Raw genomic sequence first — 27,443 nt, 5'->3', positions numbered from 1 at the left:
CTGTAGCAGTTAATTATTTTTTGAATTTCATCTCAGTTTAAAGTGCAGGCAACACACTGTTAGTGTTGAGCCATGTTTAGTGGCTTGGCTGGTCAAGTCATCCTAACATCCATACATAATTTACTTGGGGATGAGTTCTTCTGTGAGACCCCACTTTCCTCTAGATCCCATGCCTGGATCCTGACTCCAGCAGCATCAATTAATGAGATGCTGTTCCTGTGTTCTGCCACTCATGCTTTCTAGAGCTATGAAGGGATGTCCAGCACCAGAAATTCTCTGAGAGGAATGCCCCTCAGGGCAGAGATCACTTCCTTTATTCCTGTCAGGTAGGTGATAGAGGGAGACCCTCAGAAATTCAGAGCATCATACCTTCTACTGAGCTAATACACACACACACACACACACACACACACACACACACACACACACACACACACACACACTCTCTCTCTCTCACACACACACACACACACACACACACACACACCCCTTCAGTTTTAGGGAGGGGCTTTGGATGGTTATTCCCTGGAAGCCCCATCAGATTGGAAGCCATTCACCAAGCTAGAGGCAGAGGAGTGGACTTTAACTAATGTCCTCTGGCCACAGCGAGCCACGATGGAGTAGTGGATAAGAAGGTGGCCTCAAAGGCAGAAATCCTCAGTCTTGGCTCTCTCCCTCCTACCAGTCTGGTCTTCTGACTCTCCCTCTCCACATGATTCTGTTTCCTCTCTTTCAAGCACCCCTGACATTTCTGAAAAGGAGATGTAATGCCACAGTGATTCTCGGCATCTAGGCCTATATTGGGAAAAGGGATATTCAGTATTTGTCATCCTTTGGGTCGTTGGCCTCCATGTGCTGGTTAAAACAAAATCAGCAGTTTTCCTCAGTTTTCTGAATTGTGAATCTTCCCTTTCCTTTTCGTTGCAGGTGGCACTGACATAATTTCCTGTTTTGTGGGTCAGAATGTTTCAATTCCAGTTTATAAAGGAGAAATTCAGGCCAGGAATCTGGGCATGGCAGTGGAAGCATGGAGTGAGGAAGGTAACTTATTGGCAGTGTATTTTTCTTGAAATAGAATCCCGTAATTTTGGAGTTAGAAAGGTACCTTAAAGGTCGTCTGGTCTGACTCTTCTTTGATTAAAAATCCTCTGCGCCTCATACCTAACAAGTAGGCATCCAGATTTTGCTTTGAGACCTCCCCTTTTGGGGCAAAATAATCAACTAATCATTGGGAAGTTTCTCCTTACGTTGAGCCTGCACTCAAACCTTTGTACCTTTTACCCATCATTCCTAGTTCTGCCCGTGGGGGCCAACCAGAACAATTTAATTCCACTTTCATGTGGCAGCCCATTGGATATGGGGGAGGGGAAAGGGAACAAGCATTTATTAAGGTATGGTGGTAAGTGCTTTTACAACTATCTCATTTGATACTTGCAAACCTGGGAGGTAGATGCTGTAATGATCCCCATGAAGAAACTGAGGCAAACAAGGTTAAGTGACTTGCCCAGAGTCACACAGCTAGTAAGTGTCTGAGGCCAGATCTGGTCTTCTTGACTCCAGGCTCATCCACCCAACTGCCTAGCCACCAGATCCCCTCCAGGTCTTCTCTGAATTTATTTTTAAATTGATGTCTTTGTGATTTTTACATCACTAGTCATTTTCCAATATATGTTTGTGCTACCTTTATAATAAATACCTTTAAAATAAAAGGAAAACAGTCAAGCAAAACTGACCAGTACAACAACGAAGTCTGCGTGTCTCCCTCACACTGAACATCAATAGACTCAAGATTGCATTTAATCTGAATTTTATTTGTTATGTTGTAGTCATCATGTATCTTGTAATCTTGGTTCTACCTTCTTGGCTCTGCATCAGTTCTCATGTTTCTCTGAATTCTTTATATTTATTCCTTTCTTTGGTTGTGACACTTTTACATTACTTTGATGTACCATGGTTTGTTCAGCCATTTGCCAGTAGATAGAGAATTATTTGGCTTCCATTTTTTAACTGTACTAAGATGAGATGCATGAATATTCTTACTCATGTGGGACCTTATTTTTTTTTCTTTTTGACTTCCTTGAAGCCATCAGGCTTCTCTTCTCTAGGCTAGATATTCCTAGGTTTTTCAGCTGTTCTTCACATAGCATGAACTCAAGGCCCATAAAGAAAGTTGCATTTTAAAAAAAGTATTCCGAAATTCAGAATCATCACTATTCATTTGGACAAACATTCCTCCAAAGAGTTTCAAGTTAAGAAGACTTGCCTTTCTCTGGAAAGTTTAAACTTATCAGTATCTATCCTAAAATGTGCTGTGTCTACATGGGCTTAATATTCCAGATATTAGGGCTTTCTCTTTCCTTATCTGATATCAGATGGCTTTGTTTGCTTTTAAATGACTAGGTCAGAATAATTGTAGAGAAGTGCTCAGTAATCTTTGGTTCTGTGCCTCTGTTCTTCTCTGTAAAATGAAGATAATAAAATCTAAATCCTTTTGAAATTGAGTAGATCTCTTCTTCCAGCTTGCAGAGCATTTCTTTCCCCTTGACGTCCCTTCCTCAGCAGAGTTTAATACATACTCTGCTTTTTGGAACCATTTCTGATTCTCCTGGTTTGAGTCCTTGTTCAGTGATTGATTGCAAGGTAAGTATGGTGAGACCAACACGCAGACTTAGGACTGTCTGACAGGCCATCAAGGGGAAAATAGCTAGATATTCAAGTACCTGCTTTTGGCCAGCCTAGTCATCAAGCATTATTAAGTGTTTACTATGTGCCAGGCACTGTGAAAAGTACTGGAGATGCAAAGAAAGGCAAAACTATTTCTTTCTATCCTTAAGGAGCTTGCATTCTGGTGGGGGAAACCATACAGAAACAACCAGGTATATACAAGATACATATAAAGTAAATGGGGAGATATCTTGAAGGGGAAGACACCAGAACCTGAAGGCACCCACTCATCTATGATTTTCCAACAACATTCCCAGTGTGTCCTGCTATATTTGTGAAGCTGATTTTTGGAGTGGGACTCTAGGCAGCCTGGGATAGTAGAGAAAACATTGGATACCCTGAGACATGACCTCTCTGACTTAATTTCTTCTGGGTCCTAATTTTCTCCTACATAAAATGAGGGATTTTGGCTAACTGACCCCCAAAGACCTTTCTAACTCCAAGCCTGACCGGATTAATTCAGGTGTAGAACTTTATGTTTATTTCTATAAAATTTCATCTTAGGCATGTTGGTCCATTGTTCTAACCTGTCAAGATCTTTTAGGATCTATACCATCATCCTATGTGCTAGCTGTCCTAGGCTGCATGTCATTTGCAGATTTGATAAGCATGGCATCTCAGAAAGTGCTTGGAGAAGTTAAATGTTAGGTGGTGGTGTTATTTCCTTTTGTGCTTAGTAAGGGCTCAATAAATGTGTGGTAACAGTCTCAGTACTATATCTAGAGGTCAAGAGCATGTTGATCTCAAAAATCTGATTGGAGAAATAAAATTACTCCCTCTTAGTAGACTGGCTTTGAGACTTTTGATTTGTTAAGTAAATAGAAATACAAGAGTTTTGGGGACATGTTAATTTTTGTGGGTTTTCATATGTAATTCTTTTTTTCTTTCTTCATTCTTCAAATCTAGGAAAGGCAGTCTGGGGTGAGAGTGGTGAACTGGTTTGCACCAAACCAATACCCTGCCAACCTACACACTTCTGGAATGATAAGAATGGTATCAAATATAGGAAGGCTTATTTCTCTAAGTTTCCAGGTAGGTCTGGATGACCAGAAACAGGGCTAAGCTCCTGACTTGGTTGACCCTTCTGTGAGCCCCAATTAAATTTTCTTGTCATTATTACCTTCCCTAATAGGCTAGTATTGCCTGTGTGAGCAGATGGACTTCTCATTCTGCCAGTGGGGTGGTGATGAATTTTTTGATAAATTTCTTGCCATCTTATGCCTGAAACCTTGGGAGTTACTGTAATCTGGGCTTAGCTTGATGTCACCCCCTATCTCCCACTCCTCCAGAGCCTATTCTTCCCCAGAACCAGTGTGGTTGAGCAGGTATGGCCTCAACAGATGGCCAGCTTGCTCAATTATGATGTGAACTTATCTTGGGAGAAATGAAGTATGGGAAAGGTTATTTGGTTCTTACTTTTTAGATCTGTCAACTAAATCATTATCCAGCCATTAGAGAGATGTAAGTTAGAACTATGCTTTGGGTGGGGAAGAGGATGGCGATTTGTAGTCATCACATTGCTCAGACTCAAAGACATCCCTTCTCTTAATTTTTGAGTAGTGCCTTTTGCTGAACTGGAGGGACATCTCATTTAAAGCTCAGCTTCCTAGATCTTTCTTATTTTATTTTATAACCAATGTCAAGTTACTACTGCTGTTTAACTCGTAACTGAGGCAGCTGTGTGTTCTGGAGTTATTTAGACTAAGTGTTTGTTCTCCAGAAAGATAGCTTAGAGTCATAGCAGCCACATTTTGAGAATTGAAAAGTTTCAAGTGACTTTGGGAGGTACGATTTGCTCTGGCTTTTATTTTCCCATACCCTCTCAACCGTCTGCTATGCTACATGTGATAATGTGAACAGCTCATTTGTAGAAGCCTTTTTGTGCCTAGCATGGTGCCTTGGTACTTGTTCCAGAGTAGGTGCTAAGTAAATAATTGAATGAACGGAATAACAAATTACATCTCATTTCTCATTACTGAAGAAGAATATTTTGATTGAATTAGTTTGACAGGTGATAAGAGCAGTGATAGACAGACCTTTGTTCCCACCATCAGTTTTGATGTGCAGTCAGACTTCATTGTTTTGAAACTATTTTGAGGAATAGTCGTCCAAATTAGTTGTGATTCTGAATTTTAGAATACTTTTAAAGAAATGTAGTTTCCTTTCTTTCAGGTACATGCTGATAATAAAGTGTTTCTGAAGAAAGATCCAGCAGGGATGAATGGATGAATTTCACATAATTAGCAGCAGCCTCTTCCATAGTCATAGCTATGGATAGAGCCCAGTGGATAGAGCACTGGGCCTGGAATCAGGAAAACCTGAGTTCAGATTTGACCTCAAGTACCTGTAAGTGTATGACTCTGGGCAAGTCACTTAGCCCAGTTTGCCTCAGTTTCTTTGTCTGTAAAATGAACTGGAAAAGGAAATGGAAAACCACTTCGATATGACTGAAAAATGACTGAATGACAAAACCTTGCATAACAGCAGGCCCCTATGCTTTAAAACATTTAAAGACAGCTAAACAAATGAAACATCCTCCTCTGCCCTTCACCCACCTCCATTTTATTTATATGCTTATTTCCACGGCAAACCCTTTCTTTTTACATGTTTGTTGTTCAGTTGTGTCCAACGCTTTGTGACCCCATCTGGGGTTTTCTTGGCAAAGATACTGGAGCGATTGGCCATTTCCTTCTCCAGCTCATTTTACAGAGGAGGAAACTGAGGCAAACTGAGTGAAGTGACTTGCCCAGAGTTATGCCCTGAGGCTGAATTTGAGCTCAGATCTCCCCGGCTCTGGTCTGCCACTCTGTTCACAGCACCACCTAGCTGCCTCTTTTTAAATGATATAAAAGCAAACTTCAGCTCAGGTTGAATTTTCACAGGTTCAGAAAGAGTAGATTCTAGCAGTTTTACCACACTGGTTTTAGTCTATGTCAGAAAAACTATATGTGTCATTTAGCACACTTTGAAATGAATAACCCTCATTATTTTCCATTACTGAGTGAAGGGAGCCATGGATGTGATAGAATGGAAGCACATGGCAGATTGCATTGAACTTGACTGGTACCTGAGGATGATCAGCTGTCTGTAGGTGCCTGCTGGGTCTTAGCATCAGCCTTTTGGCTGGACTGGTGAAGTCATGAAAGCAGATTGGGCAAGAGAGCTTAGTACATTCTAGTAACTGAAGTGGAAAAAATGGCCCTGGGGCTGAGGGCTCTGCTGTATGTGCAAGTCTAAAAAGATGAAGACTCTAGGCTAAGGGGCAGCTAGGTGGCACAGTGGATAGAGCACCAGCCCTGGAGTCAGGAGGACCTGAGTTCAAATCCAGCCTCAGACACATAACACTTACTAGCTGTGTGACCCTGGGCAAATCACTCAACCCCATTGCCTAGCCAAATTTAAAAAAAATCACTCTAGGCTAGATGGGGAGGTATATGATCAACCTCCATTAACTCATGAAAGAAATGGATAAAGCTGCCTCAGGATAGCTGTCTGTCTGGGCATACATGGACTTGTTCCAAATCCTAGAAACAGATATAGTAAGCATGCCTCTCTGGCCTCTCACTCAACATAACCTGTAATGACAGATTAAAAACAAAGGGCTAGACTTGACGCGGTAGGGCGTAACTTAGGGAAATCATTCTCCTCGAAAATTACAGTGAAAGTAAACAGAAATAGACTATAAAGAAGGTTTCACTTTTTTAGCATGGGTGAGAGGAGAAGAGTAAATTGCAGATTTCTTTCTAGGGACCTGCTGTTATGTAAGGTTTTGTCATTCAGTCATTTTTTAGTCATATCGAAGTGGTTTTCCATTTCCTTTTCCAGTTCATTTTACAGACAAAGAAACTGAGGCAAACAGGGCTAAGTGACTTGCCCAGAGTCATACACTTATAAGTACTTGAGGCTTCCACTTTGAATGAGCACAAAAATATGTGGGGCAGCATGGTATACTGGATAGGGCCCTGGACTTTGGAGTGAGAAAGACATCAATTCCAATCTTACCTCAAGATAGTTACTGACTTTGGGGCCTGGGCAAGTCTCCTGTGCCTCAGTTCCCTCATCAGCACCTTTTTCACCTCTCAGGGTGGTTGAAAGAATCAAATGAGACCAAGTATGGATAGCAGTTTGCAAATATTGAAGTTCTCTACTTTGGGACGTCATCATTGTCGTCATCGTTGGGATTGATTTTTCTGCTGTCCTCTAAATCCTGAGGTCCTTGTTCTCTGGGGGCTCACTGAGCATCCAGATTCAGTAGCATTTTCTCCACAAGAGGAAAACACATTAGTTGGGAGAGGATTTTCTTTGGCCAGCATTCTACCTAAAATCGTAGCATGGGAGCCGGACGAAGGGGACCTTAGAGGCTCTCCAGTCCAGGCTTTTCATTTTATAGATCTTGGAACCAGCTCTAGGAAAGTCGGGTCATACATGGGGTGAGTGGTGGAATGGAATTGGAGTCAGTCTTCTTTCTACTGTGTCATGCTGCCTTTAGAGTAAGTCTGAAATGGCTCAATTACTAGGTTTGGTTTGATTTGCTGAGGCTGTCATGACTCCCTGAGACCTTTTGGGTTTTGATTTTCTTGCAGTTTTGCTGCAGCAATGTACATGTAAGACATTCCAGTTTTTGGATTATTTGTGCCCCAGTCTGGCTTCTGTTAGTATGGATAACCCAAGGCTCTGCGCAGGGATTGACTTTTCTCCTGTGGTAGTTTCCTATCAGGCACTGGACTTTCTTTAGGCTCTTTTGGGGGAGTTGGGGGTGGAGAGGATGGTGGAGCACCTGAGAGTAGGAGAAATGTAATGAGAGATGTGATTAGAAACAGGAACTTTCTTTTCCCCCCCTAGATTTTGACAGCAGTCAGGTTCCCTCAGTGGGATAGAATGCAATGCTAGTGAGGGCATCTTCATGGGTCTTTGTCTACACTCCTTTTTTTTTTTCTTAATCATGACCTAATGCCCATTACCAGCCTAACCCAGCCAGCCATCCTACACGTATGTAGCACTGGTCAGCATGGTAACCATGGGAAGTATTCTGACGGGTTAGTGGGGAAACATCTCAGCTCACGTTTTAGGGTGATTGGTGGGTCAAGAGCATCTCGTATATAAATGGTGGTGTATTATCATTGTAATGCCAGCCTTAGAAGTGTACACAGACTATTTTGTCTGGAGAACTTTTCCACTAGAAAACTGACCTTTTTTCTGCCTTTTGTCTCTGTGAAGGTATTTGGGCCCATGGTGATTACTGTAAAATAAATCCTAAAACTGGAGGGATCATCATGCTTGGTAGGAGGTAAGGTGCTATCCAGGTTTATTTTAATGGGGAGGGGGCAGAGGAAAGCCAAGGGGTGGTGTGTGATCGAGGGGTAATGAGGCTGTTGTGAAGGGTATGGGCAGGTGGGGCAAGAAGGACAGGTAGTCCTAAATACTCCTAAATACTTCCTCAGTATCATCCTTAATGCCTATGTTAGGGGGAGTCTGGGTACTCCATGGGACTTTATCACCTCTCAGATCCCCAGCCTTTAGAGCATAGCCTAGTACAGTGGCTATAGCTGTGGACTCCTGCCACCGACACTTAGTTGCTATGTGACTCTGAGCAAGTCTCTTAGCTTTTCTGAGCCTGTGAATGAGATGATGAAAACACTTTGTAGACCTTAAAGGTGTGTCCCAAAAGACTTGGTACAGTTTAAAGTTTTAATAACTTCAGAATTATAAATGTTACAAGCTTAGAAAAATAATACTTTAAAGGTTAATTATTGACATTTTTTTACATATTGATGTTTGTTATGAAAATTCATAACATTATGAAAAAATGTACATTGTTCAAGTCTGTTTCTGAATAAGTGTGTAAAAACTTTCCTTAGCTCCTACTCAGTGACGAAAGGATTACATTTGTGATCCTAGCTTAGAGGTTATCCAGAGGATACGATTTTGGCACATACGTGATGGTGTTGACGTGACCCCACCAAAAAACAGTCTGACAGAAATAGATCAGATGACAAAGGTGGACCTCCAGACTGAGGAAGTGTCATCCAGGAGCTGCCATACATGCGCTGCATGGTGACAGGCTGCTCAGTCTTGTTAAAACTAAAATTAAAAATCTGTTATTTGAAATGTATAAAACTAAATAAGTGTTTTTTAAATAAGTAATTAAAAATTAAATAATTAGACTTTAAAATTTAAGTTTGTAGCATTTAGATATCTGAAGTTATGAAAGGTTATAACTGCACTAAGACTTTTTGGACATCCCATGTAAATGTCAATTCTTCTTATTTACTCCCTGACCCATCTGGGTGCAGCCAGATTTCAGCCCTATGTTCCACTGCACCCCTCTCTAGTTCACTTTGTTGATCCCTGCAAAGACCACATGTATTCCTGCCTCTTTACCTTTGTTTACCAGTTCTGTCTGCCTACATTGCTCTTCAAGTGTCTCCTTCTTAACTGGGTCTTGCCTAGTTTAGGTTTTGCCCCTTCTGGGAAGCTACTGGCCTTCAGAAAATGCTCCCTTCCTTGAACTTGTCTGTGCCATTGACCTGACCCTTAACATCAATCCCCTAGTTTTGTTCTTGATCTTTTTATGTATTCATGTTCTTTCCTTTGCTCTATAGTCCCCTCAAAGGCAGGAGCTATATCTTACTTACCTTTTAGTCAGGATGACCTGTGTTAAATTCAGCACCAGACAGTCACTAGCTGTGTGACCCTGGGCAAGTCACTTAATCTCTGTCTTAATTTCATCATCTATAAAATGGGCGGCCTCATAACAAACAGCCCCAATTTCCCAGAATTCTTGTGAGGATTAGATTAATTAATATTTGTAAAGTGCTTTGTAAACCTATGCTATATGCTAGTTATTATTTTCATTACTGTTATTATTATTACTACTACTACTACTATTACTATTCTAGTTTGGATCCTCATTGCCTTTTATATAGACTGTTGCAGAAGCCTGTTAATTGGTTTCTTTACTTCCATCCTCTCCCCTCCAATCCGTCCTTCACACAGCTGCCGAGAAATTCTACCTAAAGCACAAGTCATACCATGTCATTCCCCTTATTAGAAAGCTTAGAGCTCCCTGTTGCTTAGAGAATAAAACAGAAACTTTTCTGTTCAGCACTTAAGGCCTTTCACTGTCTGGCTTCAGTTCACTTTACCTCATTTTTTTCCCCCCACCTAACTGCCCATTCCCTACTCTCTGTTCTGGTCAAACTGGTCTACCTCTTACTCCTCATCTCCTGCCTCTGTCTTTGCTCAGTATGACTCCTCTGCCTGGAACGTAGTCTCTCTCCCCCTTCTCCTTCTAGAATCTCTGGCTTCGCTCAGGGTTCAAATCAATGCTATCTCCTACAAGAGACTTTCTCATCTTCCTGCTTTCCTTCCTCAGTGGTGAATGCTCTTCTTGTCCTGAAATTACTTTGTCTGTAACTTGTATCTATTTTTGTGTTCTGTCCTCCTGGTAGAATGTGAACTCCTTGAGGGCAGGGAGGTCATTTTAGTAATGATTGTTTGTTGAATTGAATTTTTATTTCTTCCAGCTTGCATCATAAAGCTTGCCACACCAATATTCTTGCTGGTGTTTTGCTAAGGACACACAGGGGAGTGTGGATACCAGTTCAAGCCAGCCTCTTGTTCCTTATGGGGGAAGGGAGCTATTAGAATGAGAAATCCTGAGTAGATTGATTAAGAGTATCATTAATGGCCCAGTTATATAGCATGTTAATGTTTTTAAAGTGTTTTACATACTTTATGTTATTTGATCCTCACAACATCCCTGGGTGGTGTAGATGTTAACAGATATTATTAACTCCATTTTAGAGATGAAATAACTGAGGCCCAGACAAGTTAAGTCACTTGCCAGGGTCACATGGCTAATCAGTGTTGGAGGCAGAATTCAAAGCTAGTTCTCTCCCAACTCTCCAGTGGAGACATTGAATAATTATTGCATGAAGGGGGAAAGTTGTTAACTAAGATCTCGTTTGAAAGTCTTGGTATTTGACCTCAAATTTTCTGAGTGTGACTTTTAACTCTGTATATGGTTATAAATGTCATGGCTGATGATGCTTATGAGAAGCAGCTCATTCCCTGCCACCTTTCTGAGGAGCAGCTCTGGGTTAATGTCTTTGTTTTTATTTTCAGTGATGGCACACTCAACCCTAATGGAGTCCGTTTTGGCAGCTCTGAAATTTATAATATTGGTATGAATTCTGTTTCACTTACCAGTTGGCCTCTACTAGCAAAGAGAAATATTGTGGGGGAGTGTTTGTGGTCCAGAACTCAGAAATTCCAAGTTCCTTGTTTTTATTCCTAAGCAAGTCACTTATTCATTTGCCACCATGTTTGAGGCTTCTTCCCATTTTCTGCTTTCCAAAGTGCTTTTAAGAATGATCTGGTTTTAGGTTTATAATACATTAAAAGGATAATCAGTGTCATCTGCAAGGGAAGGAGAAGTGATTGATTATGAGTGCAATGGCAAGGCCAGTTACACACCAATTAGCATTAGAACGAACTCGAGCCCAGCTTTCCAGGCTCAAGTGAGTTTTGCATTAGGTCCAACCAGTTGAGGCTTAGGTAGATACATAGTTTCATGGAGTGGGAGTGGCCTTTAGAAATGATTGAGTTGAAATCCCTCATTTTACAAATAAAACTGAAGTCCCTAATAAATGACACAGCTAGATCAGGAGCTTGGGTTTCAGGCCTCCCAGGCCCTCTTGCCACATACTTCTTTAAAGAAAATTTGTTAAATGGCCAATTTTTTTGGAAATATAAACCATCCCCCAAAGCAGTAGATGCTTCTATTTGAATTTCAGCCAGTGCCTTGGAAATTAAAACACCTGGCGATTGTTTTTACTTAAGTATTTGGCCATAATAAATGCTTACTGTTGGGTTAACAGTTTTTATCTTTTTAGTCCCATTGTGTATGAGGCTTTTTCATGGTTCCCTGCCTCATCCTGTTCAGATGCTGTTCCCTCTCAGCTAAGTTCCTATGTAGCAACCTAAATATGGTTAACAGTGACAACTGTGTGAAGTTTCCTTTTAACAGTAGAGCATAATAATGCTGTTGAAGAAAGAGGCCCATGTTGTTATGAACTATTAGCTAGGCTAATCTTAGTTATATACAACATATTTTCATATATTATCTCCTTTTGAAAATCTCAGTGAATTGCTCTCATTCCTTTCCCCAAATTCTCAGTGATTTGTAGGGAACAACATTAAGGAATATGTGGAGGTAGAGAGAATTTCAGGTCTGTTACAGTTGTGACGGACTAAACAGGTTACTGTTTACACCATAAAGGCCAAAGTATTAGCAAATGTGTCTTCTGGTACAATTGCGCTCTTTGCAGAAGAGCTTCCTTTTGTACTATTCACCTGAGTCCTTCTGGGTCTCATGAGCCATAGAGAAGCAATGCAGGGGGTCCTGGAGGCTTACCTTTGGGTTTGTCAGCCTCTGGATTGCTGAGCATGTGTTTATATCAGTAGAAAAAGAAATGGGAAGGGAAGGGGGAGGAAATCTACCCTTGGGGTAAATTGGAGAGACTTAGACTGGGGTAAAACCCAAAGCTGGAGAGTTGACAAGATGTGGGGGTTGTTTTTGTATTCCTCAGTCGAAGCCTTTGAGGAAGTCATGGACAGCCTCTGTATCCCACAGTACAACAAGGATGGGGAAGAGAGAGTGATCCTGTTTCTGAAGATGGTTCCTGAGCACTCATTCAGTCAGGACTTGGTGAAGAGGATTAAGGATGCCATTCGCCTTGGCTTGTCAGCCAGGCATGTCCCCAGCCTCATCCTGGAGACCAAAGACATCCCGGTAGGTTGGGGAGTCCTCTCCCGGGGGGCTGTCTTTTCTGTCGCTTTTGGAATAACCATTTGGTACTTGTCATCTACCTTGAAGCAGATGTGCAGGAAGTCTGTGCAACTAAGGACTGTGCTCATTTTCTGTGTAGCTTCTCTGCATTGCCGAATGCCTTGTCTTCTTTTACTTTCCAGAGATTGCATTTAAACTGTCTCTGATGAGCATGTATGTACAGCCTAGTCAAAAGACCTGTTTTTCACGAATACAGTTTTTGTGCTTTTTTGGAAGTATTGTTCAGAAAGTGAATTGTGACTTTTTAGGGCTACCAAGGTAGTCTCTCTCCTTTAGGTTTGATATTAAACTATGAAGAAGAAGGCAGGTATGGATTGAGGTTCCTTAGAAGTATAGCTGGAGAAAGCTGGCTTCCCTTTTTGGTTTCCATCTGCTGAGATTTTCATTTGAGGCAAGAGTAGGAATTCACCCAGATGGGAGAGCAGCTTTAACTCTCATTTGCTTGCAAAATGAGACCATTCTGTAAACCTAAAATACAAACTGCTGAGCATGTATGTACATACACGCCTTTGTGTACAAACAGTGTTGTGTATTTTAAACTTACAGAATCTATGTCTCTCAAGGAAAGGCCACAAGAAAACACCACCTGGTTAACATATTTTTGAAATTAAGTTGATCCACTATGAGAAAAACAAAATAAAATGCTGCCCAGAAGTTGGTGTGAATGTGTAAGACATGATCAAAGATGTTGTTTAGCCATGGAAATGCATTATTAGGAAATATTGACCACTATAGTTATTTTTCAGATCACTAGAACTATTTTCTTTCTCTGACAACTTTGAGTTTCTTTCTTTTGCTTAAAAAACGAAGTATCTCAAACTGTTAGGATTTCTTTTTAATCATGTGTCAGGAAACCTGATAGTTAATATGGTTTGGAATGTGAATATGGAGAGTGGGTGAGGATAGTTGATCTGAAAATCCAGAAATTCACAAACCAGAAGTATATCGAGTATCTGCTGCTGTGTGTAAAACTGTGATAAGAGCATCAAGCCTGGGCCCTTGACCTGTCTTTGGTATGAATTCACTGGGTGACCTTGAGCAAATCATTTTCCCTCTTTGGGGCTTAAGAACTGTTGTTTTGATCTCATTTTAGTTTACAGATGTATCCCTTTATTTCCCTCATCCAATGAGGGATGTAATTCTTTGTAACAAAGAAAAAAACACACTTTAGCAGAACAAATCTCATATCAAGTGCGTCTGACAGCATTTATAACCAACACCCTCAGTCTCCCACCTCTCTGATGAATGGGGGAAGTAGGGGCATCTTCTGATTGATCCTGTTCATTGTAATTAGACAGCATTCAGTTTCTATATTGCTTTTTCTGTTTGCATTGTTGGAGTTTTGTATTTTGTTTTCCTAGTTTTGCCTACTTTGCTTCCCATCAGTTCATATGTCTTCCCATGTTTCTTTGAATTCTTCTTATGTGTCACTTCTCAAAGTGCAATAAGGATTCATTGATCTGTCAGTAAGGATTTCTCAGTCGTCTCTGATGTGCCAGGCCCTGTGCTAGGCAAACCACCCTTGCCCTCAAGGAGCTTGCACTCTTTTGGAAGAAACAGCAGATAAAAATATAAATACATACAAAGCAAGTACAAAGTAATTTGGAGTGGGGGAGGCCCTTCTGTGGCAGGTACTAGGTACTTTGTACCTCGTTTTTTGCTGGAGTTGAGCTCTTTCTTTTTCTCTCTTTGATTTCCTTGGAGCTCTTGCCTGATGGTAGGATCTCTGAGTCAAATGGTGTGGACATTTTAGTAATCTTTTTTCCAAATTATTTTCTAGGATGGCTGTACCAATTCACAGCTCCCCTAACAGTGTGATATTATGCCTGTCCTCTTGAAGTGGGGCTGGGGCTGTCAAGGCTGGGGCTGTGGATGATGTCTGAGGGCCCCTCCAACTTTAACGTTGCATTTCTGACATCTTTTGGATGGTGCCTTCTCATTTCTACCTCTTTGTTCTTTTTAGAATGCCCTCTTCTCCTCTTCATTTCTCCAAATGTGTCTGTCCCTATTGGCCTGGCTCAAGGTCCTTCTCTTCCATGGAGCATCTCTAAAGACTCCAGCCCACACTTAGCTTGTTCTGATCTAAATTCCTGTAGTCGTGATGTATTTTACCATTAGGTCTGCGTTGTCTTCTTTTTTGAATCTCTCCTGTCTCCCAACTACACACAACACTTTGTAAAACAGTTCTGAGCTCGTGACAGATGCACATTAAATACTTAGAAAATTGAATCGAATTTGTTTAGAGCTAGCAGAAACAGTTCTGGCATGACACTTAGGGATGAGAGGCCCCATAGAACAGAATGATTTATTTTTACCCCCCTCCCACAGAGCCCAATGGGCCAGGGAGGACCTGGACTTAATATTTCAATTTCTCCAATTCTTCTCACCATATGCAGATAGTTGAATTAAGACATTTGTCACCATTAGTGACCACTAACCCATCCAGAAGCCAAGAGAGACTGAGGCTTGTGATTTTTCCACTAAAGGCAAAAGCAGCACACTTTATCCTTCAGTGACAGTCTATTTATTTTCCCGACTGACAAGAGAGGCATATTTTTGGTCCCTAGGGCCCTTTTGTATAGAACTAATAAGCATATACAGCACAGGAGACATTTGACTTTAAAGGAGAGAAATAAGATGTTGGCAGTGTGATGTAGATGACAGGCAGGCCTTGGGGCATCACTGCTCAGATCATTAATTAGTTCACACATTGATGGACTTTTTCAAATGACTGAATTTTAATTATGCTTCAGGTAAAAATGTATCGTGGTAAAGTGATCATGCTGATACCATGCTGTATTCTGTGTTCGCTGGCTTTGCTCCGAAAGAAAGTTTCTTAACCCATCCACATTTGTTAGTTACTTAAATCTAATTTTGATGGGAAGTGGGGAGTGGAGGGTGAGGGTGGGAAAAGCTTATGCACGACATATTTCTAGAGAAAGCTAATACAATTAAGAACTTCAAAAACAACTTTCCTGCTAGAATTGTTAACAGTTAGACCTGATGGCGAAAAGGACAGTATTGAAGAATTACCTTGAAATTAATCGGTCTTGTTTCATTTATTTGGTGACCCCTAGGCTCCTTAGCAGCCTTATTTCTTGCAGGCTCGTTGACATCTCTGCTGTTAAGCTCTCCCCAACCTCTCTACTCTTTGAGACTTAGTTCTTCCAGGAAAGTTTCCTTGATTTTATAGGAATTGGGAATCTCACTTTGACAAAACACATTTATTTTAGTTTCTAGACTCCGAGTCTGAACCCTGAGAAGTGACCAAGAAGAAAGAACAGCTCTTGTGTTTTCTGTGTTTGACTGTAAACTTTCTGAAGCCAAGGTCTCTACCATGATTTAGGTTCTTCCCCAGGTTGTTGAACAGAAGGTCCTGAAGCCCTGTGCAGTGATGAAGACTGAATTCACTTGTAACATAGGAGTGATAGGCTTGGTCAGATTGACTTTTGATGTCCTAATAGTTTGGTGCTTTTATTTCAGTAAGGAGAGGAGTGGGGGTGGGTAAAGAATGTACTCCCTTTTCACACCCCGCCCCCTTGGAATTTCTTCTCTTCCTTCAGGGTTCAACTCAGGTGTCACTTTCTCTGTGTAGTTTTCCATAATCCCCCTGATTTTAGTGATAAAAAGATATTTCTAGAGTAATTTATCCAATCTCTCCTTTCCAGAACTCTTCTCTTGCTCTCTTGTATTATGTTTTTCTCTCTCTGTGCTATCCTCCAGGAGAGAGAGAGAGCCTGAGGACTATTAAGAAAAAATTGGCTCCAGTGTGTCACACAGTGCCTTGTACATAACAGGTACTTCACCAGGGTTTGTTGAATTGAGTTGACTTCAGCTTCTGGATGGTAGAGTAAACTTTAGGAGGAGAAGGCATTCTTTCAAATGAAAGGTGACTTATTATGTTACCCTGGTACTTCTGGAAGGCTTAAGGTCTTAGACAGACTAAGGTGTGTGGCACGTGGGATACAGAAATCCTCATTTGAACAGTGCAGGTGATTTTCTTCAAAAGGATGTACATATGATGGGGAAGGTTTTTTACTGAGGAGTGTGCCCTGAATTTTTCCCTTCTCTCTTACCTTGCAGTATACAGTTAATGGGAAGAAAGTGGAAGTTGCGGTGAAACACATCATTGCTGGGAAGTCAGTGGAACAGCGTGGCTCTTTCTCCAACCCTGAGTCCTTGGACTTGTACCAGAATATTCCCGAGCTTCAGAATTTCTAAATATGACTGAATTGTGCATCTCTCTGACATACATTTGTACATAGAACTCTTCTATCTTTAAAAATTATTTAAATACTGAGGATTCTTTCACAAAGGAAACTTACACAAAGTGCTTTATAAAAGTAGTAGGGGTAAATGATTTCCCTCTTGAGCAGTTAAGATCTTTAATCCTGCATCTTTGACAAGCTGGAGGGTAGTCCTGGTTTTTAGAGGGAAAGGTAGCTTTGGGAGTGGGGTTATTTATCTATATGTATATCTAGCTAAAGAGAGACTTTGAATGTGTGTATGACTACACACGCAAACACACAAACACACATAAACTGTATGTAGGAGTGCACGTGTATATGTTGTGACCATTGTTTGGTGACGGGATGATGTCTGAGAGAAAATTGAGGGCCTGGCTAATGGTCTGGTAAACTGAAATACTATCAAATAGTTCCTTATCCTGAGGGGTAACAGAGATTTTAGATTCACGATGAGAGCTTTCTAGTGGATCTGCTAAATGACCTTGTTCATTCTTCAAGGGGAAGGTGAACCTCAGGACTTTACGAATGTAGCTTATGTTTTACTCTGCACCTTGGACAGTTCCTCAGGAGATGCTGGTTTCTCACTGAGCATCAGCAGGTCCTTAGGCAGGTCTAGGTGTAGCTCTAGGCCCAGAGTTATTCACAGCTGATTGCTACCAACTCTGCAGTTGAGTGACTGTTAGACTGTGTTAGCTGTGCCTGGGCTAGCGTGTCATAGCTCATCAGACCAGATTTGTGAAAAGCCTGTGCTTTCCCATTGACGAATGGATTTTAATATTTCATAGGACTTTCCTATTGAATTGATTTTTAATTTTTAGTAGTTTAAAAAATTTTAAATGTAATTGTGAAGTGTTGAGTTTGTATGTTTTGGTGATAGACATTTGTACCACTGGGTGATGTTTTCTTTTCTGGAAGTACGAATAGAAGCATTGCCTTGTGTGATGTTTTTAGCTTTGGTGATGAAGTGCGTCCTTCTAGCACTGGGGCTGGCCCTGGATTCTGGGAGAGATGGAGGTGGAGATGCCCAGTAGCCTTTGTGCCCTCAGGAAAACACTTTTTCAGTTTTTGATATTATTGTATTTTCTGGATATGTTGATTTCTTTAGTTTCATGTTGTAATTTCATTATTAGAGCTTCCCATGTTACACCAACAAATTATTTTGGTGAACTCTTTATTTTATCCTATTGTGAATTTTACAAACTGTTACTCATTTTTGTATTTTTTTTCAACAGAGCACAATGTTCCAAATGAAATTAATCTTTTAAGTCCTTTTTTTCTTCCAGGTTATAATACAAAGGGGAAAAGTGCTATTAGAAATATGGTACAACAAATAAACGAATATATCTGTATATTATACATATGTATACATACCTGTCATTTTTTAAAAGGAAGAGCATGCTGATTTCCACAGACATATTGACATATTATTATATTGACACCTGCTTCCTCTCATCAGCAAGTTTTGCATTTGTAATCTTTTTCCCAACTAAAAGTGATTGGCTGTTTTGAGCCATTGGGGGTCCTGACCCGAACTCCATGGTGTCCACCTGCAGGTTTACATGGGACTTGGGGCTCAGAGTTTAGTCCATGTCAGGGAACAATATTTTTCTCTGTGTCACACTTGTGGTCCCATATGCATTGTGTTCTGACCTTTGAGGAAGACAGAGGCTCTTCAGGTTTATAGCTATAATTCTCTGCTGTGTCACTGCAGGAATGTGGAAGAAAGAGTTGTGTTTGAAGTCTTAGGTGTAGATATCCTTGCAGTTGATTATGAAGTTTTGATTAATAATCAGCATAATGTCCCTTTTATATTCACACATAGTGTCGTGGGTTTACAACTGGGAAGGATCTTAGAGTCCAGTTAGTTCAGCTCCCGCATTTTACGGATTAGGAAGATGAGGCTCTGAGAGGAGAGATGAGGTGATTTACACAGGGTCACCGAGGTGATGAGTGGCAGAGCCGAGAATCGAAGCCCACTCCTCTGTCTCCCAGTCCAGTGTTCTTTCCACCAGGGCAGGTTGCCTTCCAAGGTGCTATGGGGGAATGCATGCAAGAGAATTACAACACCAGTCCTTGTTCTCCAAGAGTTCATTTACAATCTACTTGGGGAGAACATACACATGGAACAACTTGATAAATGACACAAAGCAGTATATAGTTAAATGCCAAGGTGAAAGATGTGGGAAATAGGTAACAGTGATTTCTGAGGATGGAGATGTGCATGTGGACTTTGGTCAGGGAACGCTTTCATGGAATAGTACAGAAATGGATTTTGAGCCAGTGGCCTTGAAGGATGGAGAGTGTTTAGTTAGGGGGAGAGGTAGGCAGAAGATATTCTAGATGGGGTAACAATATAATCAAGGATTTAGAGTTGAAAGTCTGACCCTTGTGTTAGAATATCGCCCTGATACAGAAGGCCTAAATATACTTGGGGAAGCCTCTGACTTCTCTGGTTTATTATTCCACTTGGATGACCTGCGAATGCTAGTATCTACCCTCTGCCCTCTTCTAAGAGTAAACGCCAGCTCCCCTTACCAAGCACCAGGATCACTAGAATAAAAAAAAGAATAGTTTACTGTATACAAGGTAATGGAACGAGAACTTCCGTCTGAGCCCATGAACATAATGGAGGTACCTACTAGTTAGCATCCTTTCCCTGCCCAGTTTGGTTTTCATGTGCTACTTTAGTTATGCCTCCAGTGGGGATGGAGAGGGTTGTGCAAGTTTCCTCCCTGGGAATCATTGTTTCAACCATGAAGCTTCTTTGTGTAGCATTGTTTGGTTCTGTTTCCCACTGTTTCCCTTCTACAAAATCTAGCATTATAGGCAGTGTCTCACCCCAGTGTGCCTTCCACCTCTACACAGGAGTTACACTTCTTACTCTTTTTTTTAAAATAAATTTTTTATTGATATGCTTTCCCCCCTACATTTTCCTCCTCCCAAAGAACCATCCTATATAACTGATTGCCAATTACTGGGGATACAAAGGAAGTCAGAAGACAGTCTGTGCTCTCAAGGTGCCCGCTGTCTAATGGAGATAATGTGCAAACAACTATATACAAATAAGAGAGACATGAGATAAATTGGAGACAATCAACAGAGGAAAGCATGAGCATGAAGGCAAATTGAGAAAGGCTTCTTGTGTAATGGGGTAGTTGCTGAGACATGAAGAAATCCAGGGAAGCCAGGAGGCAGAGGTGAAGTGGGAAGAGTGTTCCAGGTATGCCCAGAGCTGAGAGAGGGAGGGTCTTGTTTGTGGAGTAGCCTGCAGGCTGGTGGCACTGGTTCTCAGGGTCCTAAGAGGGGTGGGGTGGGTGGAGTGTAAAATATAAGAAGACTGGAGAGGCAGGGAGAAACCAGGAGAGTTTTAAAAGTTAAGGATTTTATATTTGATCGTGGAGGGAATTGGGAGCCACCAGAGTAGTGGTGACAAGTGTGACATGGTCATATCTTTGCTTTAGGAAGATCAGTGTGGCAGCTGAATGGAAGATAGACCGGAGTGGGGAAGACAAACCAATAGGCTTTTGCATTAGTCCAGGCATGAGGCAATAAGGGCCTGAACCCGGATGGTAGCAGGGTCAGAGGAGGGAAGGGAGGGCATAGATGACAGATGTGAAGGTAGTAAAGAGGACGTGGCCAGTGATGGTGGTGGGGGGTGGGGGAGTGAGGAGTGGAGTCTGACCCCTAGGTGTCACCAGCCTGCGTGACTGGGAGGGTGGTGGTAGCCTTAGCAAGTAATAGAGGAGAGGGTTTTTTTTGGGGAAAGATAATGAGTTCAGTTTTGGATGTGTCAAATTTAAGATGACTGAGATCCAGTTTGAAATGTCTGACAGGCAGCTGCAACTGTGCTTCTAGAGGTCAGGTGCAAAATAAAAATTAATAAGTCTGAGAATTAGAAATCAAATAAATCTGAGAATCATCTATCTAGAAGGAAGGAACAAATATTTGTTAAGTGCCCTTGTGCGCCAAGTATTTGTGCTAAGCATTTTACAGATACCTCATTTGATCCTTACAACAACTCAGGGAGTTAGGTTGCTAGTATTTTACCCATTTTACATTTGAGAAAATGGAGACAGAGGTTGAATGACTTGCCCAACCTCACAGTTTCAGAGGCTGAATTTGAACTCAGGTCTTCCTGACCCGAGGTCCAGCTCTCTATCCATTTTGCCATCTAGCTGCCATCTTAGTAATGAAAGTTGAATCCATGGGAACAGTGGAGCTGATCAAGTGATACGTGGTAAAATGGAGAAGAGAAGAGGGCTCAGAATAGAGCCCTGTGGGGCACCGATGGTTGTTAGCGTGTGTGAGCTAGATGGAGACCCAGCCAAGGATGGTCAGTGGAGGCCAAGGGCAAAATTTGAGCAAAGGCAGCTGGGCATTCAGAATCACTGGGATGGGGGAGGGAATGAAGCTGTGAGAGTATGTTAATCATTAAGGAATGAGTTTGGGCAGGCTATCATTGTCTATAGAAGTTCAGCCTGGGTGGACTTGTTCAGACGGTGGGTAGCCGAAAAGCATTTGGAATGGAGGAATGCCTGGGCACAGGCAAATCAAAAGCTGTGGAATTTGTGTCTTGAGGTCATGATCCATAGGCTTCGATGGAAGGCCAAGAAGCCCTTTATCAAAAGGGAAAAAAGAGAAAGAGAACCCCCACCCCCAGCAATATCAATCAATGCATAGAAAAATCTGAAAATGTATGCAATGTTTCACCCCCTAGGCTTCCTGGGATAGCTAGGTGGCACAGCAGTGGATCAAGCTTTGGGCCTGGAGTCAGGAAGACTCATCTTTATGAGTTCAAATCTAGCCTCAGACACTTTCTAGCTGTGTGACCTTGGGCGAATCACTTAACTGTGTTTGCTTCAGTTTCCTTATCTGTAAAATGAGCTGGAAATGAAAATGGCAAACCACTCCAGTGTCTTTGCCAGGAAAACCCCAAATGCGGTTGTGAAGAGTCAGATGTGACTGAAAAACTAAACTGGACTTCCCACCTCTGAAAAATATTGGTATGGCAGTGTCTTCTAATATCTCTTCTTTTTCTTTTGTTTTTTAATGAGAAAGCTATTATTGTTCTTATTTATTTTTTTGGTGAGGCAGTTGGGGTTAAATGACTTGCTCAGAGTCACACAGCTAGTAAGTATTATGTGTCTGATCTGGATTGAACTCAGGTCCTCTTAACTCCAGGGCTGGTGCTCTATCCACTGAGCAACCTAGCTGCCCTTCCTTCTTTGGGGAAATGCTTGTCCTTTATAATTTTGCCACGTTTCGTTTTGATTATTCTGTATTTTTTTTCATTTACATCATCATAGACATAATATTTTCTTTGCTATGCTTACTTCACTCTACATCACTTTATGTAAGTCTTTTCATACTTTTCTGTATCATCATATTCATCGTTTATTTATAGCACATAATAGTTCATTACATTCATGAACTGCGGTCACTCCCCCCCCCCTTTTATTTTTGTCCATGGTTCCCACAGCCCCAACCCTCATATATGAGTTCTTGTTGGAGCTTTAAGAACACTCCCCTGGTCCCTTAAAAATCAAGTCTGTCCAATCCCACGTAGATTTGTGGTGAATCATTAGTTTGCCTTCTGTCCTCCAGAATAAGATGTGTCTCTCGCCAATATTTCCTGTTGGGCCTCTCCCTCCCAGTTCCTCCCTAACTGCCTTTCCATAACCCCTCGGGGAAGCCTAGAGCTACTTTCTGTGTAATTTAGCAAAGGAAAGGGGCACAGCATTGGCTCCTGGCACAAATACTTTTGTAGACCCGAGAAGACAAGATTTTAGTCGTAACTTCAGGAGCGAGTGCGGTATTTGTAAGGCGCAATGAGGGGGGCCTGGCTGCTGTTGAAGGGCGGAGGGATGGTGAAGCAGAATGCTGGAGAGATGCAGGTTGGCCATAGTAATTGTAGGTGCCTGATCCTCCCCCCTCCTCAAGCTAGCATCTTAAATCTCCCCTTCCTTTCCCAGCTGAACTCCGAGAGAAGCTGTCTACCCTCATTGCCTCTGCTTTTTTACTTTCCACCCCTTAATCCCTTGCAGTCTGTCTTCTGACCTCATCACTCCACAGACTACTCTCTCCAAGCTGCCCAATGACCCCTTGGTTGTCAGATGTGATGACCTCTCAGTCTTCATTCTTTTTGACCCTTCTTCAGCATTTGACAGTTGCCCAGCATCTCCTCCTAGACACACTTCTCCTCCATGAGTTTTTTGTGATGCTACTCACTCTCAGCTGCTTTCTCCAGTCTCCTTTACTAGATCATCATCTATGTCCCACTCACTTGACTCGGGGGTATTCTACTGTTTTGTCTTGGGCCCTCTGCTCTCTTTATTGTCTCTCTTGGTGATCTGATCAGCTTCTGTGGGTTCAACTATTATCTCTACAAATCAGTACGTACAGCCCTAGTCTCTCCCTAACTCTTGTCCTGTATCACCAACTGCCTGTTGGACGGCTCCAACTGGATGTCCTATAGTGATCTCAGATATGTGTCTGCAACAGAACTCATTATTTTCCCCCCAAAACTCTTTCCCTTCCTAACTCCTTAAGGACTCCACCATCTTTCCAGTCACCAAGGTTAGTAACTTAGGACTCAACTTCAACTCTTCACTGATTCTATCTCGGTATTTCTCACATGTATCTTCTTTTCATTCATATGGCCACCTCCCTTGTTCAGGACATCATCGTCTCAGCCAGACTATAGCAGTAGATTTCTAACTTGGTTCACTTTGCTTTCATTTTCTCCCTCCAATCTGTTTCCCACATAGCTGCCACATTGACATTCTTAAAGTGCAGCTCTGACTCTGTCATTCCACTGACTAAGAAGCTCTGGTGATTTCTTCTTGCCTCTAGGATAAAATATAAACTCTTCCATTTGGTTTTTAAAGCTCTTCATAAAATGGCTTTGTTTCACTTTACTCTTGTTCACACATGCACATTCCAACCATATTGATCTCATTGCTAGCAATTCTCCATACGTGACATTCCATTTTCATTTCCTTGATTTTGGACAGGGCTGTCCCCCCAAACCTAGAATGCCCTCCCTCCTCACTTTCATGTTCTAGAAGCCTGAGTGACCTCTCCTGTAGGAAGCCAATCCTTATTCCCCCAGTTATACCCTTCCCTCCTGAACTTACTTGGTGTGTATTTTTAATTTATTTCTCTGTGTAACACATTCTTTCCCCTAATAGGATGTTAGCTTCTCAAATCCAGGAAATGTCACATTTTTATCTTTAAACAGTCCCTAACATAATGGTTAACACATAGTAGGTGCTATGTTTAATTAATGCTAAGCATTAATAAGCTAATTAATGCTAAGCATTAATAAATATTTGCTGAAAGCTGAATGAATGTCTCATCTCTTCTGGCTTGTGCCTCTTATATCTTTGAGGATAATGGAGGCAAACAGAGGTTAAGTGATTTGCCCAGGGTCGCACAGCTAGTAAGTTCCTGAAGTTGGATATAAACTCTAGGCCTGGCACTGTCTCCACTGCACCACCAGCTGCCTCTGCCATATGACTTAGAAATCATTGGCAGTGAAATAGAAGTGAATCTTACGTGGGTTGACAGGCAAGAGGGTATGTGTAATGGAGTCTGCTAAACTTGGGAGTTGAGGCCTGGGTTCAAGTTTCAGTCCCAGGATTTACTAGCCATGTGAATTTGAGCAAACCGTCTCTCCTCTGTCACTCTCAGGAGTCTCATTTGTGGAAAAGGAGTAATGTGCTATGAGCTACCTCAGAAGGTTATTGTGAAGAAAATACTTTGTAAACCTTGAAGTGCTGTAGGAACGTAAAGTGTTGTTCTTAATTTCACTGATGGGTCTGTCATTCGTAAATCTGTCGGCTCTTTTAAGATTCATTTCTATTTCCTTGCCAGTGATTTGTAAGTCATGTGGCAGAGGACGTTGACGGTGCAGTGAATGTAGGCATTTAAATCCAGCTTCAGGTACTTATTAGCTCTGTGACGTTGGGCAAATCACTTAACCTCTGTTTGCCTCAGTTTTCCTCAACTGTAAAATGGGGATAATAATAGCATTCATACTGTGGGGTTGTGAGGAGCAAGTGGGCTAACATTTCTAAAAAGTGCTTCATATACAGTACCTGGAATGTAGCAGGTGCTGTATAAATGCTACCCCCTTCCCTTCGTCATGGACCTTTCTGATACGCTGGTATGACTTCATTAACTTCCAGAACTGTTGTTCTGGGTTCTAGAAACTTAGATTTGAAAGCTAGAGAGGTGATTAGTGTATCCTGTTTGTTCTTCACATTTTAGTAGGAAATGTTTCTAAATGGACACGTAATACCTGTTTTGCTAGGCTCTTTCATGGAGACTATGGATATTGTTACTTTCTCTTTAAGAACCAAATGGAATATTGTGGAAAAGGCAATTTGGCTGACAGCTTGGAGAATTATAATTGTCATTCTGTGAGATATTTTGCCCTTTGGGGTTGGGGAGAGTGTTTGTGAACTTAATTTTGATCTATGAGAGAAACTATGGAGAAGAGAGGAAAAAAAGTGAAGAAAAACATTTTTTTTTGTTAAAACAGTTATTTTATCAACTATTACTTTATGAATAAACAGAATTTTATGAGGAGTAAGTCTGGAGAGATTATTAAGGATAGGGGCTTGAGAGAAGCTAAAGATAATCTTTTTAACATAGTTGGAGAAAGAGGATGGAGAGGCCTTCTTTCTTAATGTAATTGTTTTAATCTTTATCTTGCAAAGAGATGAAGAGAATGCTTATTAATATCTATTATGTGCTACTCTGGATGAACTGAGTCATGTGTGATTGTGTCCTCAGAAGTGAAGTCATTGCTATTAAACTGAGGGTTTGAGGAAATTCTGGTTATAATCATTCTTACAGCTAAAATATTGTAAATAATTCTATGTCTCTCATGTTATTAATTTAATTATTAATACACCATATATTCAGTAACTCTTGTATTTGTTTAATTTGAAGAGATTAAGGGAATTAATATGTAGAAAGTTATACTGTTGAATAAGAAGCTTTTTTCCATATTTGGTGAATTGGGGTGAGGGTGCTAAACTTAGTTAATTAATGAGAGATATGATATACAATTTTATTAATTCATAAGAAATTATTCAAATATACCGCAGGATTACACTAGAGTTCAGGATAATACAATTAAATATGGGAACCAGTCAAGTAGCATGCTGTGGGGTGACCTACAAGTAAGCATAATTAACTCAGATCCTGTGTTGCCCTTCCGAACCTTGATAGAAGTGGTTATATATTAAATATACCAACATTCTGGAGAAATAACAAGAAACCCACACACAAAATTTAGGTATCCTAGCTAAATATATTGGAGCGTAAAAGTTACAGCTAGCTGGGTCTGAGATAAAGAATCAAGAGCAAGATGCAGATATTACACTTTTCTCCTAGGCATTCCTAGAGGGAGAATGAGTCTTTGTCTTGGCCTGTAGATCAAGTTTCAGGCCAGCTGTCAGTACCATGTAAGCATTGACATAGCAGCACAAAAGGAGGGAAGCTTCTGACTCTCTTCATAGAGTCATACATCTGTCTACAGTTGGAAGGGACCTCAGAGGCCATCTATCCCAACCCCTAATCTTTTTTTTTTTAGGCAATCGGGGTTAAGTGACTTGCCCAGGGTCACACAGCTAGTAAGTGTCAAATGTTTGATCTGAGATCAGATTTGAACTCAGGTCCTCCTGACTTCAGGGCCTATGCTGTATCCACTGTGCTACCTAGCTGCTCCTCCAATCCCTAATCTTACAGTTGAAGAAACTAAGGCCCAGAGAGGTTAAGTGTCTTGCAAGGTCACACAGCAAGCATCAGGTGTGCTTATATATAGAACAAGCCCTATCTTGGGGGGAGTGTCGGTGATGTGCAGTAAGTTTCCCCCTTCTTGATTTTGCCTCAACACAGGTCCTCTGCAGCTTAATCAATATTCATTTCTTATAAACTGTATGGAGGCATTAACGTTTCCTTACATTGGGAATTCTTGTGAAGTGTCCCTGGCACATTTAGTGTATACATACTTATTAATAAGCGATGCTGGAATATTTCATTAATGGAAGACAGATGGTTTGGAATAACATACACAGTTGAAGACACACAGAGCAGAGACTTCCCTTGACATGACTTGGCCCAAATATAGTAAGAACTCACTTAATAAGAGAGAAAGAAAATAGAATACTTCTGGGGCATTTTTAGTATTTGATATGGCCATAAGGTGCACCGGCGGGGCTGCCTTTAGTCTTTCTATAAACCCTTTTCCTCCTTTTATTTCCCAGTATACCCTGTTAGCAGTGTTATCGGTGTAGTGAGACTCTGGACTCACTTTCTCAACCCATACATGCCTAAGCAGGTTGGGTTACCAGAGCGAAACTACTGCTGCCTCTGATATTCTAGGGGCACACCAAGGAAGAAGGAATGGGGTTCTTGTAATGCTCTCACCTCAAGGTCCCATTCCAATGTGTTCCCCCCGCAGATGCTGCCGCTGATTGATTGGCCTAATAATTAGCACTCCAATGTCAATTCGATCAGTTAGCTTTTTACAAGTGTATATTTACTGAGGAGCTAACTCTCCGTTTTCCATCAGCAGCGCTGCTTGGTTTCGACTCCATGGACTATCG

General features: G+C 41.3%; 1 protein-coding gene across 1 annotated transcript in view; it reads left to right on the top strand.

Moving 5' to 3' along the window:
- The window catches only part of AACS (acetoacetyl-CoA synthetase), a 100,925-nt gene extending 82,745 nt beyond the window's left edge, over window positions 1-18,180 (top strand). The window contains exons 13-18 of the mRNA XM_021004340.2: window positions 928-1,041; window positions 3,631-3,756; window positions 7,942-8,011; window positions 10,852-10,910; window positions 12,318-12,520; window positions 16,661-18,180. Of these exons, the coding sequence (XP_020859999.1) occupies window positions 928-1,041; window positions 3,631-3,756; window positions 7,942-8,011; window positions 10,852-10,910; window positions 12,318-12,520; window positions 16,661-16,798 (710 nt within the window). The 3' untranslated portion in view covers window positions 16,799-18,180. The remainder of the gene's footprint in view (window positions 1-927; window positions 1,042-3,630; window positions 3,757-7,941; window positions 8,012-10,851; window positions 10,911-12,317; window positions 12,521-16,660) is intronic.
- The last annotated feature ends 9,263 nt before the right edge of the window (window positions 18,181-27,443 follow it).

The sequence above is a fragment of the Phascolarctos cinereus genome, unplaced genomic scaffold (genome assembly GCF_003287225.1).
Source record: "Phascolarctos cinereus isolate Bilbo 61053 unplaced genomic scaffold, phaCin_HiC Scaffold_4;HRSCAF=312, whole genome shotgun sequence".
In the NCBI taxonomy this organism is placed as follows: domain Eukaryota; kingdom Metazoa; phylum Chordata; class Mammalia; order Diprotodontia; family Phascolarctidae; genus Phascolarctos; species Phascolarctos cinereus.
The sequence above is the reverse complement of the archived record's forward strand: the minus strand, read 5'-3'. Positions and strand labels throughout refer to the sequence as shown.